Source organism: Gossypium hirsutum, chromosome A12 (assembly GCF_007990345.1).
Source record: "Gossypium hirsutum isolate 1008001.06 chromosome A12, Gossypium_hirsutum_v2.1, whole genome shotgun sequence".
NCBI classification, from domain to species: Eukaryota; Viridiplantae; Streptophyta; class Magnoliopsida; order Malvales; family Malvaceae; genus Gossypium; species Gossypium hirsutum.
This window is the reverse complement of record NC_053435.1, coordinates 10,243,580-10,257,781: the sequence shown is the minus strand read 5'-3', so window position 1 is coordinate 10,257,781 and position 14,202 is coordinate 10,243,580. Positions and strand designations below refer to the sequence as shown.

The 14,202-nt window shown below is 31.7% G+C and overlaps 1 protein-coding gene across 1 annotated transcript; it reads right to left on the bottom strand.

The window, feature by feature from the left end:
* Positions 1-5,238: 5,238 nt before the first annotated feature.
* On the bottom strand, positions 5,239-13,443 carry LOC107927404 (CTP synthase). Its single transcript, XM_016858455.2, has 22 exons — positions 12,831-13,443; positions 10,130-10,271; positions 9,769-9,848; positions 9,477-9,563; positions 9,342-9,392; positions 9,115-9,232; positions 8,966-9,022; positions 8,798-8,862; positions 8,527-8,610; positions 8,393-8,443; positions 8,233-8,295; positions 8,093-8,139; positions 7,890-7,959; positions 7,743-7,805; positions 7,265-7,354; positions 7,143-7,181; positions 6,825-7,052; positions 6,647-6,732; positions 6,313-6,361; positions 6,150-6,230; positions 5,940-6,033; positions 5,239-5,781 (listed from the first exon to the last, which is right to left on the bottom strand). The coding sequence occupies exons 2-22, from the start codon at positions 10,254-10,256 to the stop codon at positions 5,591-5,593; spliced, it is 1,821 nt and encodes a 606-aa protein (XP_016713944.2). The 5' UTR covers positions 10,257-10,271; positions 12,831-13,443; the 3' UTR covers positions 5,239-5,590.
* Positions 13,444-14,202: the final 759 nt, after the last annotated feature.

The window sequence follows — 14,202 nt, the reverse complement described above, 5'->3', positions numbered from 1 at the left end:
AAAATATCATTTAAAAATCAATTTAAAGTATTAATAAACTAATATTTATTTATTTAATTTATCTAAAATATCTCCAACATCATCATTGTCTCTAGATTTCTCTCTCTTTCAATTGACCATTTTGCCCTTTGTGATCTTTTAAAATTCCAATCTTGGGTCATCACTTAATTTGGTAAAATTGTAATTTAGTCCCTCATAATTCTTCAACTATTCAATTTGGTCCTAATTCATCAATTTTCCTTGGTTTCTAGATCATTCCACCCTTAAAATATTTGCACTATTAGTCCTTCAACTTTTCATATTTACACTTTAATCCTTCAAATTTTGAGTATTTACTTTTGGGCCACAAAACTTTTCTCACTTTACAATTTAATCCTTTCTTGAATCAATATGTCATAATATACTTCCCAATATTGACATAACTCAAAATTTCCCTTTTTGTCACTTTATTTCCTTATTTTACTATATCACGGATAATATTTTACTATAAAAATTTTCGGGGTATTACACATATGGTTGAACTTTCATGATTACTTGTTAATCTAGGAATGATATAATTTATTATCTCATATGTTTGTTATTGAATTATGATTATTGTAAAAATATGAAAGTTGGATCGAAAGTTCAAATTAAGTGAAATGTAGGATTGAGTACAATCGTTCCGTGACAAAAGACGAATTGACGGATAAGACCATGTTGGACCATGGCAATATTTAAATGTAAGACCATAGCTGGGCTATGCCATTTCAGTGGAAAGACCATAACTGGGTTATGGCACCGTGAACGTAAGACCATAGTTGGACCTTGGCAGTATGTGCATACGTGTAAGACCATAGCTGGGCTATGACATCCTAATGATAAGACCATAACTGGGTTATGGCATTACGAGTGTAAGACCATGGCAATATATGTGTAAGACCATAGTTGGACTATGGCATCAAGAAAACGATGTACTCAATTCCATAATGCGTTCTCTAATTTGACAAAGATTGGTAAGTGTCATATAGATTAAAGTGATAGAATTTAAGTTGTAACACCCTGAAAATTTCTACAGTAAGATATTATCCTTAATACAGTAAAATAAGGAAATAAAGTGACAAGAAGAGAAAATTGAGTTATGTCATTGGGAAGTATATTATGACATATTGATTCAAGAAAGGACTAAATTGTAAAAGTGAGAAAAGTTTTGTGGCCCAAGAGTAAATACTCAAAATTTGAGGGATTAAAGTGCAAATATGAAAAGTTTAAGGACTAATAGTGCAAATATTTTAAGGGTAGAATGATCTAGAAACCAAGAAAAATTGATGAATAAGGACCAAATTGAATAGGTGAAGAATTATGAGGGACTACATTGTAATTTTACCATATTAAGTGATGACTCAAGAATAGAATTTTAAAAGATCACGAAAGGCAAAATGGTCAATTGGAAGAGAGAGAAATCTAGAAAGTAATGATGATGTTGGTGATATTTTATAGTTATTTAATTAGATAATTATTATTTATTTAATATTTTAATAAGATATTTTATTATTTTATTATTTTATTTAGTCTATATATATATGTGTGTGTGTGTGGAAAAAAAAAACAACACACACACACCATCTATTATCTTTCCCATGCAAACTAACGTGAGAAGAAGAGAGAAAGAAAGAAAGTTTTACTTTCTTTACAATTTGGTCCTTTCACCAAAAATCTACCATTTTCACCTAGAAATCAAAAGAATTTTCATAGTCATCAAGAGAGAAAGATCACAAGGAGACTATGGGGAGCTACAATATTAAGTTAGATTCAAGAAATAGAAGATGGAGGAGAGAGAAAATCAAGTTAAAGATTGAAATCAATGGAACAAGGTAAGAATATCAAGATTTCAATACATTTTTAAGATTAATATTATTGAAAAAGCATGGAATTGATGTTAATATAGAGTTTTCTTATATATGGTCTTATGTTCTTGATATGTTAGTGAAGAGAAAATAAGAGAAAGTAATGAGAAATAGTGCAGAGAAAGAAAATAAGGATGTTATAAACATGGTAAATAAACAAGTTGCACTAAAACAGTTTTGGACAGCAGCAGTAGGTTAATTTTGAAAAATCACCATAAATTGTGGAAATATAATTAGAGGATGAAAAAAATATTTAATTAAATCTTACCGAGTCTAGTTTCTTATAGAAGAAACGGTGTAAGCAATGGAATCGTGAATTGTGAGATATAATAAATTTAGTGAGACAAGGTCAGAATGATTTCGGGTTCCCTTGTTCTGACTTTGGAAAATCATAAAAAATTGGATAAAAATAATTAGGTTCTTAAAGTTATATTTTTAAAATACTTAATAAGTCTATTTCCAATAGAAACAAACGATAATATCATCTAAATCTTGTACAATGAGATAATTAATTTTTAGTAAAGAATGGTTGAAACTGTCAGATAGCAGAAAAAGGGTGAATTTAAAGAATAAACTGTACTTGTTGGCTAAACCAAAAATTCTAAAAATTTTATGGTAATAATATACGTAAGTCTAGTTTCATATAAAATTAGCGGATCTTAATTTTGAGTTCTGGAGCCTAAGATATATATAATTTAGTGACTATAATGCAAATGGACAGTTTTGAATTTACATATAAGTAAATAGTAAAATTATTGATAATGTTACTTATAGCATGTTATATAAATAAAGGATGTGAAATGGAGAGGAGGAGGAGGAAAATATGTATGAATATTCAACTAGTATGGTTAATTTGCATGTTTTAGGCTCAGGGACTAAATTGAATAAAAGTAAAATTTTATGGGTAATTTAGTAAAAATGTTAGAAATGACCAATTTGTATGAAATGGATTATTTTATTATTTAAAACTGCAAAATTGAATGAAATTATTAATTTAGTTCAAGATCGGGGAAAAACATGTTTTAAGGATTAAATTGAAAAGTGTTAAAATTATGGAAAATTCTGATATCTTATAGAATTCATGGGTTGTTATCAATTTGCATGAGAATAACGGCTGGAAATAAGGATTAAATTGCAAGAATTTTATTTTTTGAGCCTAAAGACGAAATCATCATTAATTAAAAGTTTAGGGGTAAAATGGTAATTTTGTTTAGAGCATTAATTGAATGTATTAGAACATGAAATAAATGAAAACGACGATCAAATTTATTTATAAAGATCCGGATGACTCGAATACGAGAATTGAACGTGGAAAAGAAAAGATACTGGATTAATGAAATTATAAATATGAACAAACAACGAGGTAAGTTAGTGTAACTTGAATTGTATTTTTAAATGCATGAAATATCGATATAATGAATTACCTGATTTATGTTTATGAAGAAATGGCAAGAGAATGATATTTATCATGACATGTAAATATGTGATTATCTTTGATACGTTAATACAAGGAAATTAAATATATTGAGACGAGTAATAAATTCAAGTAAAACACGTCGAGAAAAAAATAAGTACGTTTAAGGGACAATATGTTTGATTTTAATTGATTCCAAATATGAACGTTAAATGAAATAAAATATCTGATAAATAAATCGGTAACTCCGGTAATGCTCCTTAACTCTATTCCGGTGACGGATGCGGGTTAGGGGCGTTACATAAGTAGATATTGATATTGAGCTCAATCAAGTAAATTCATCATTTGAAATTGTGATCGGCAGGAAGTGTTAATGAATTGCATGCTTTATGATTTGTTATAGTATGTTCGGTAAGATTTAACTTTAAAACCAATGAAATTACTCATGTTGTTAATGTCTCTTGTAGATTAATGTGAGATTAAAGGATCGGATCAACACATCAGGACACACTATCCAGATTTCTCCGGTAGATTTTGTAATACAATCCTATGATTTATATGGCACGTATAAGGTTAGATAGAAAAGAGTTAAATTTGAATTATGAATGTGAATGATGCATATATATGTTTGTTTGCTAGAATTTAGTAGTAGATATTAGTAAATTAATGAATGGAGTTATTTTGGTAAATTTATGTAAATGAGTTTTGTGATGACATATTATGTTTAAAACATGATTTTGGCTGGATTTGGTTGCTTGGTTGGGATATATTAGTGTATTTATATGTTGTGTGCTGGTTGATATTAAAAAGGGTGAGAAAAGTGGCCTTAAAATGGCCTATTTTCATCCACACAAGTAGAGACACGGGTGTGTGTCTCAGCCGTGTGTGACACACGGTCTGGCAGATGGGCATGTGGTCTGGCCGAGTGTCCCCTGCACCTTAAAATTTCAAAGCATAATGCCCAGGTTTTTGCACACGGCCTGGCACACAGGCATGTGACTTGGCCATGTGACCCCTGCACTTCACACACAACTTAGCACACGGGCATGTTGTTGGCCGTGTGACCTAAGTCAGTAGCTACCCTAATTTGAGCACAAGCTGGGACACGGCAGTGTGCCTCACATCGAATGCCCACATAGGCTAAGACACGGCATGTCTCTTGGCCGTGTGAGCCACACGATCTGGCCACAAGGGCATGTGTCCCCTGTTTCTAAGAAAATTTTTGAGATTTTGGAAAAATTTTCTTGAGTGTTTAGTTTAATCCCGATTCACTTCTAAAGTGTATATTAGGCCTCGAAGGTCCATCTAAAGGACAATATGAGTGTTTTATGATTGATTCTTGATATGAATAATAAAGGTTGTGAAATGACTGCAATTAATCTGTAAAGCCTGGCAATGCTCCATAGCTTTGTTTCAGCGACGGATAAGGGTTAGGGGTGTTACACCAATAGTTATAATTAAAAAGTTACAAGTGTCCAAAAGTTATGTCACTTGGTTATTAACCAAGATTTGTCACTATTCATGGTGAAGAGTATGTCTCTTGTTACCAAGAGTTATGTCACTTAATTAATAACAAAGTCATAATTATTCAAGTAGACATCTATTGGATAATTATGTTTATTGCTAAAAGATGAGACTATAAATAGGAGTCAAATTTCATTTGTTTGGTACACCAAAATAACACATCAAAAGTTGAGAATCAAAAATTTCTTTCTATCATCCTTCATCTTCTAATATTCCTAAATTATTCCATAAAAAATTACTGCATAAATTCTTCATAGAAATTAATATTCTTACTATGCTCCAATCAATGCTCAGTGAATTGTTTCTGACAATACAAAACATAAACAACCATTGGGCTTTATTGTATCCTCAAGGTTCATTTATCAATAACTCTTTTGCATATCATAATATAGGTGAAGGCAAATATAAAGATATTAATACACGCCTCAAAATTTTCGTTAATTTTTCATAAATTCATTTTTATCTCTACATACCAACATGTGGTGGTTATAGTAATAGGCAAGTGGAAGAATGATGAACCGCAACTAAAGAGCCATTCCTAAAAGGCGAAGAATAAAATTATTACAACTGAAAACAAACAACAAGCACTCCGGACCCTTGTTAAAACATAAGGATCCAACTAACTAACTAGGCTAACTGTGGTTTTGCAGCATAGAAGAAAAGGCAACCTTAGCGGCTGAGTATATTTAGCCAGCAAAAGCCTACGTCAGAATAACTATTTTACATAAAAACACAAATTACATTATATTATAACCAAATCAAAGGAAACTTAAGAATGCACACCGTTACAATAACTGTATACAGCATCTGTTATGATATTTGTAGGCTTTGTAGCATATCCATTTTGGTTAGGTTTCTTATTAGAGGGACAATTAACAGTTTCACAGTTCACCTTCTCTTGGCCTTCCAACCCTGATTGTAGGACAGCATTTAATTCTCCACAAGCTGCCCCTATTAAACCTGCATATGTTTCAACAAAGCTGGTAAAATAGTTTCAAACAACACACAATACATGCCTGCCTGAACATGCCTAGAAAAAAGTTATGGCTTCCAAAACAAACCTCTTTTTTACCATGTTTTTTAAACCAAAAAAAAAAAAGGATTCCTAATTAAAGTACCTAAGAACAAGGCGGAAGGTTTTCCTGGTCTTGATTTAAATTCGGGATGGAATTGAACACCAATGTAGTATGGATGATCGGGTAGTTCAATAATCTGCATCATAAACATACCATATGCTACTAATTCAAACCCATTGACCATACACAAATAATTTCAATAATAATATGGAGACAAGACAGAGACGGTCTTCAAGAGCAAAGAATCAACACCTCCATGCGTTGACTAGTTTGGTCCTTGCCAGTGAAAGATAAGCCGGCATTTTCAAGGCGTGCTACCATATCAGGATTTACCTACAAGTACAGACTTACACCTTAGTTTCACAAGGTTGCATACTTGTTTGCACTGCAAACATAACATCTTAATGTCACTTACCTCATATCTGTGCCTATGTCTCTCATCTATGAATCCTCTATTTCCATATCTACAGGAATGCAAAATAAAAGGGTTAGCTAATTTGGACAAACTGGACCAACTTGATAAACCATTTTATATTTACCCCATTCACCCATTACCATCGCAAAAATTTATACTCAGTGTATTACTATGGATGTCACCTAGTTAAAACTAAAATTATTTTTATAAAAAATATTAATGAAATAATTTCTTAATAATATATAGGTATATCATCAAAAATAAACCCTTGCAATGTACTTAATATCTGCAACAACCAAAATAATAATGTGCAAAACGAGTCCAAGGTGCTAACAATTTCACAGATTTGCAGTCCGATACTTGGAAATATGTCCTCCTTGATCCAAGACGCATTGTACCACCCTTATGCGTTTTTGAGCCCTGATTAAATGGATAAGGACACGAATATGTTTTAGAAATGATAAAAGTAAGTCGATCCCATGAAGTTAGGTACAAACAAGAAAACACCAAACCTCGGGCATAAATATAACACAAGGATTTCGAGTGTTAGGATCGAACTCAGTGCTATTTGCATCTTTCAATCCTAGAACAGATCGTGCAAACTCAATGACAGCAATCTGCATTCCTAGACATATTCCAAGAAAGGGAATTCTGTTTTCCCGTGCATGCTTTGCTGCAAGAATTTTTCCTTGCACCCCTCTATCACCAAACCCTCCGGGAACCAGAACACCATCTGCACTCTGAGGATAGAAGCCAGTCAAAGGACTATCAAGCAGCAAATTATCATAACCAAGCCATATAATGCAATAACGAACTAAAATGTTACCAACCTTGAGCAACTTCCACGCAGCCTTGTAAGCATCAAGATTCTGTAAAGGGAATATTTTTGTCAAGAAGTTAAACAAGTAAAAACCAAGGCATAACATGCTGAAGGATGTAAAATTAGTTTCACCTCTATTTCAGTCATATCTTCAAGGTCACTAGCAGGAACCCAATCCACAATAAGTTTCTTACCACGAGCAACAGATGCATGCAACAAAGCCTACACAAAAAGCAATACAATTTTATATGAAAATTTCATGTGTGCATACCATGTATTTATGACATAAGCAGGCTTATTGCACAAACATGAAAAACCATGTCTCACAGCTTCATATATATTATTTGATAAATTCATGTATTTCTTCAAACTGCAAACAATTTCGTAATGATAAATTCACATATATATTTTATTTGAAAATTTTATGCATCACAAACAGAACCACAACTTTATATGAAAAATTCATGTTGCACAAACTTGTATCTTTGTTTTTTCACCTTAGTAAAAAAGAAAATGATCAGTCGTACATGGAATACAAGTTGGGGAAACAAAAAGTGTCAATGAAAAACTAGTGTTCAACCAAGAAAGCTAACAGTAGTTAATGGCCCACCTTCAGTATAGAGAGATAGGTATCAGAAAGGCCTGTGTACTTCCCCACTATAGCAATTCTGACCTGTATGTTAGTCATACATAGATAAGACTCTGAAAGCAATCTGTAAGAAATCAAGATTGAATCAGACAATGAGTTGCAACACACCGGCTCATGTAACTTATCGCAAATTGCAGCCCTAGTTGTCCACTCCATTAACGAGGGCTCCTCGGTGATACTGCACAAAAGAAAAATATAAAACATATGCAACATAGACCCCAATTGATGTAAGGTCGTCAATATTCAGTATTTAAACTAAATATCTGGACAAAAATAAAGAAAAGAATAAGAATTGATCATATCATACACACCTTGGAAGATTAAGCACTTTGAAAATTGCCTCATGAGCCTTTTGATCCTAGCCAAGAATTAAAAACATATATCTATCATTAATTTTCAAAATTAAGCAACACATAGGATTTATACTTCAAAACAATATCAAACCGCTTACTCTTAGTAGCAAAGGGATGTGCCAGATGTTGGGAACGTCATAAAGAGTGATAATATGTTCTGCCTACAAGAGTATTTTCAGTTAGTTAAATCTTTTCAACCACATAAATGAACATCCAGCATGATACCTAAATAAAACCTTCATCCCCTAATTTCCATACCGAGACATGGCAAAATTGAGAGAGTTTCTCCTTCACATTGTCATCAAGTGCCTGTAAAAAGGAACCTATATTCAGAACAGAGCATCCATGCTTTTTCTGTGTAAGAGGATGAGAGTGATAAAAGCACATCAAACCATTGTACTGCGACAAGCTAAGATATTTGGTGTCAATCCCAAGCCTCTCAATCCACGAACACTGTGTTGTGTGGGCTTTGTTTTCTGAACAAAGTAAGCAAGATGGTGAAGTGCAATAGCGAATCGATTAATTTGTTTTACATTGTATCCAAGATGCATAAAGAGAATCAATCATCTTTCGAAAAGGTTGCTCCTAGAATTTATAAGAAGTTTCTTTTATTTTCATTTTTGACACATCGGAAAATATCATTCCAAGTGTTCAAGGACTTACTTGTTCACCAACAACATTCAGAACAGGTACCAAGCTGACATGAATCAGACAGAAGTTGCCAACACCTGAAGAAGTAGTATCGAGAAAAATAAATGAAGTAGAATAAAATTTAAAAGAAAAGGGCCATTGATATTTTTGCTTCTTGACTTGTTTACAATATTGCCTTACCTACACGGCATGAGAACTGGCCTAATGCCTCGATGAATGGCATGGATTCAATGTCTCCTGCATGCAAAGAAAGTTGCTTTCAACATAATGGGATATAATCTTACATCACATTGCATGGATGATCAAAGATTGTAGTTGTATGTGTGTACCTATTGTTCCACCTAATTCTATGACACAAACATCAGCTGGACCTTCCTTTCCATCAACTGGAATCATCGCCACGCGCTCAATCCATTCTTGAATGGCATCTGTAATGTGAGGAACAACCTATAGATTGAAGGAATATGTAGACAAAGAGGGACGAGTGTAAGCCTTTATTGGTAAACAACAACATATTGTATTTATCTTTACCCTAGCTTGAGTAGTAAAGACAAACCTGAACAGTTTTCCCTAAAAAATCTCCCTTTCTCTCCTTGTCAAGAACAAACTAGCACGCGTAAATGCAAAAATTGACATTAGTATAGTTTAGATACATGAAACACAAAGAAGACGTCCATTTTAGGCAACTTACTTGGTAAATCTTTCCAGTGGTGATGTTATTATCACTGGTCAGTTGAACATCTAGAAAGCGCTCATAATTTCCAAGGTCTAGGTCCACCTTACAAACGGGAAAACAAATCAATTAATAATATATCCTTCAAGAGAAGCAACCAATTCACAAGCAAAATCCCAACTCAAATCAAGTTTGTAAAACCTTTCTTAAGATCCCCTCTCTACTAAACACTCTTCTTTCTGTTTCTTTTTCTTTTTTTTTTTCTGTCACGATAGGACAAAACAAAACAGCAACGAAAGAAGATATTTACCTCACCACCATCATCTAAGACAAAAACTTCTCCGTGCTCAAAAGGTGACATCGTTCCAGCATCCTTATTTAAGTAAGGATCTACCTTGGAAAAGAAAACAATTAAGTGTATGTTTGACGAGAAGGAAGATAAATAAAGCAAAGCGGAATGGAGAAGCTAGGCCTAGGAAGAAGATGAAAGAACAATAAGAAGTAGAAATTTGATGTAAGCTTTCGCAAATTCTGACAAATTAGCATCAGTTTATGCCTATGTACACAATTTGGAAGAAAATGAATAGAGTAGTCAAGGTTGAAGGGTGTGCTCAAGTATCTTAAAATAAGAGAAAATTAAAAAGAATAAAGAAGAGGGGAAGAGCAGATACCAATCTTGATAGAAGTAACGCGAAGTCCACATTCCTTGAGAAGTAACCCGATGCTACTGGCCGTCACTCCTTTCCCCAGTCCACTTACTACTCCACCAGTCACCAACACGTACTTCATTTTCTTCATTCCTTTGCCCTTCTCCTAACACACAAATTTAAGTACAAAAAGCTCAACAAAGCGAAATAGTATACCAACTCCACCTTCATTTACTTCCCAAAACAAAAAGCGGGCAGAAGAATGGTTGCTTAAAAGGAGGTGGATATTAATGTTCAACATTGTATTCTTTATAGTTCGGTGTATGAGTGACCTTGTTTTGTAACATATGCATATTGGGAAAATAGACAGTCTTAAATGGAAGAAAATGGAAGAAACAAGTCAAATAAATGAATAGGAATGACTATCGGCACAACGTCACCCCCATCATCCGTTACCCTTTTTCACTATCAGTATCCATTACAACACACCAAACCAGCTTTTTTTAACATTATCTATTTCTATCCATTTATTATCTTTATAAATAAACATTTTCTTTTACACTTTTTCTATAGGAAAACTATTTCTTCTTTCACCCACATTTTTCTATATCTATCTATTATTATAAAACACTTCACCTGGATAACAAAATTAAATTACTTTTTTTTTAAAAATTTAAGACAAGTATTTTTATAAATTAAGATAATTTTTTTTTTAATTCCACCTGATGTTTTTGTAATAGTACAGAAGTGTTTGCTTTACCAAAATAATAATGAAATATAACATTTCAAACCTGATGTGAATGAAGATGATGATTCTAACTTTCTTTACTCTTTATTTATTCTAGATTACAAGGTCATTTAGCTGTTACATCAACTTGGTCTGCCTCTAACGTTTTGACTTGTCTAAAATCTTTTAACAAACAGTGAATAGATAATATAAAATATGTAGAAATTATATCCTTTTAAATATATCTATAAATTCAATTAAAAAATTATTAAACTATAACTATATATTAGAAATAAATTATATTTTTATAAAATATTGTTATCTTTTTTACATTTTACATAAAATCAATAAAAATTAGAAATGTTAAAATTTTGTCTTATGATATCCACTTACTTAAAAGTTCAATTTTATCACTACAATTAATTTTTTTTATTTTTTAATATATTATTATATAAAAGTTTTTACCTGTATATATTTCCATGCAAATATAAAAGTAATATAATTTCTAATATTTAAATATAAATTCGAAAAATACTCCATAAATGTAATTTTTACCTTAACTAATAATTTCTTGAATCTTCTATTAACTTTTATTAATTGAGTTTATATTTAAAGTATTTTTTACCACTTAGATTTTATCCTTGGCAATCCAATCTTTTTCTTTTTCTTTTTTTTTTTTTTTGAGGGAAGATAATATTTTCAATTATAAAAAAAATATTATATTGAAGAAGATAATTTAAAGTATAAAATTTATTTATTTCTTATTAAATATTAAAATAAGATCAGCAAGTACTGTTCTCATTTATTATATCTTTAGTGATACGTTTGTTATTCTTGCTTGTGAAGTTCATGGTACATCATAAGTTCGTTATCTCTACATACTTGAAGAAGCATAATTTAGAAGGGAGTTTAGTAAAATAAATAAATAAATAAAGCCCTCATTTAATTAGGGATACCTCAGCATCTAACAAAATAATCATTTTCTTTTCTTTTAAATAATAATATTTATTTACATCATAAAAAGTAACCAAACCATATCTCCTTTTTTTAAGTCATGTTTTTTTTATTTAATATAACCTAACCACGGTAAATATTCTGTGAGGCCTCCTACTTTCAAATTTAAAAATCATATTAATTAAATTATAAAAATTTTAATTAAAAATTTTCAATTTTTTTACACTCTTCTCTTTTAAGATTCTTTCTTAGCTTTTAATATACTTTGTTTTAAATGTTACATCATTTTCATTAATTATTATATGCAATGTATATGAAAAAGAAGAATAAAACTATTTTTTTAAGAATTTCTGTGTGTTTGACTTGATAATTAAGGTGTTTATCGCCTCAAGTGTGACATAAGTTTAAGTCAAATTAATCATGTTGCTATTAGTGCTAATGTATTAAAATATTTATTTTTTAAATCAAAATCAAAGTTTAGAAACGAAAAAAAAAACTCAATGGAATCTAAATTTTGTAAATTTGATGAGTTGTTCGACGGACTCACAAGAAACTTAAGAAAATAATAAAGATCCAATTTAAGGGAAAAAATATAGCTTAAATAGCATTTTGTGATTTAACTTTTTTTTAATTTAAAAACATTTTCGCTCCAAAGTGTAGAAAATAAAGCCTTTTCCAGCTGTAGCGCAGCCGACCGTCGTGCCCCTTTTGGTGAACGGTCTACTCTTCCCTCCGGTAGAGCCTTAAATGGCTCTCTCATGTTAAAAAATTTCCTAATAAGCTAGAAACAGAATTCATTTAACAACAATTCTCACTAACCCCATTCCCCACCCATGATTATCCATCTTATATTACTCCAAAATTATTTTAACTTAAAATTCATTTATACTCAAATTAATTGAGACTTAAACACATAATTAATCTTAAAATTTATATTGATTATTTTACGACTTCAATTGAATCCTTAAAATACATCTAATCAAAATAGAATCACTACTAACAATGTCAAATCCCATCGTAAAAAACATCAATTTAAACACTAACCTCAAAGTAAGTAATAGGCGGCCAGACAAGCAGCTTTCATTAACGGCGACAACAGCAATTATTTGAAACAAATGGTAACATCAAGATATAGCGAATGGAAGCAGCAGTTGGTGGCATATGGTGTCACAACAAGACCAAAAAAGGGCTGCAATTGGAGAGCAACCAGGTGACAGTAGCAGGTGGTGAAGGCAACAACAATCGAAGTAGACAGCACCTTGGACAAGCAAGTAGCAGGATATTGGAGGATTTGCGGCAGTCGGTAAAAAAAAAAACCAACAGTTTGGGGACCGAAGTAGATGACAACAAAACCTCCCTTAAGTTTCGGTGTAGATGGCAACAACAAGAATTGTAGAAGGCAGCGAAATATTTGGATGATAGAAGCTTAGGTGCGGGCTGAAAGAGACTGAACAGGTGGCGAGGAATGGTGGTGGTAGGGAGAAGTGGGAGCTTGGTGTTAGGCAGTGGCTGATGGGGCGTTGGAGGGAGATGGGCAGGTTCTGCACAAGAGGTCTGGGCAGTGGGACGGTAAATTTAGGAAAAAGAAAGAAGGAAAACCGTTGGCTAATGACTTAAGAGATTTTGGGGAAGTTGTGTTGATTGTTTCATTTGATTTGTGTAGAGTAGGCTCCTTTTATAGCCAAAATTCGTTATAGTTTGAGATGATGTTAACCTAGTCCTAAAGTCTAATTTTAATTAGTCTAAAGAAATGACCTATTTATCTCTCTTTAATTAATCTATCTAATGAATAAAAAACCTAATTATCTTAATCTTAATAAAAAAACCTCTTTAACCATTATAAAATCTAATTATCTTAATCTAAATAAATATCCTAAATTAAAATATATATACCCTAATGTTAATGCTAACTATTCCTTTTTGGGTACTTTTTCTTCTATGATTTTTCCATTTCCTTTTTTTATATATATTTTTTTAATTTTAACTAACTTAACTAACTTCCTAAATTCTTAAAAAGTTAATTACAAAATTAGTCTCCCATTAAATTTTAAAATTTTAATTTAATCCAATCCCTGAAACCAAATCACATTAAATTATAACTCCAAATAAGTATATAATCCATTTTCGATGAGTTAAAAGACCGTGCCTCGAAATTCGAATCAAGAGATCCAGGAAAATATTTTTCTTTCCTTTTTTTTTTCCCCTTTTTTAACTAACTTCCAAAATTATAAAAAAAAAAGGTTAATTCTAATTTTACTCCCCCTTAAATATTAAAAATTCAGTTTAATCCTTAAAACCAAGCCAAAATTTAATTTAACCTGGAAATTAAACTATAAATTAAAATAAGTCCACAATCCATCCTCGAAAAGTTAAGGGCCCTTCACCATGAGACACAGATTAAGGGACCCAGACAGAA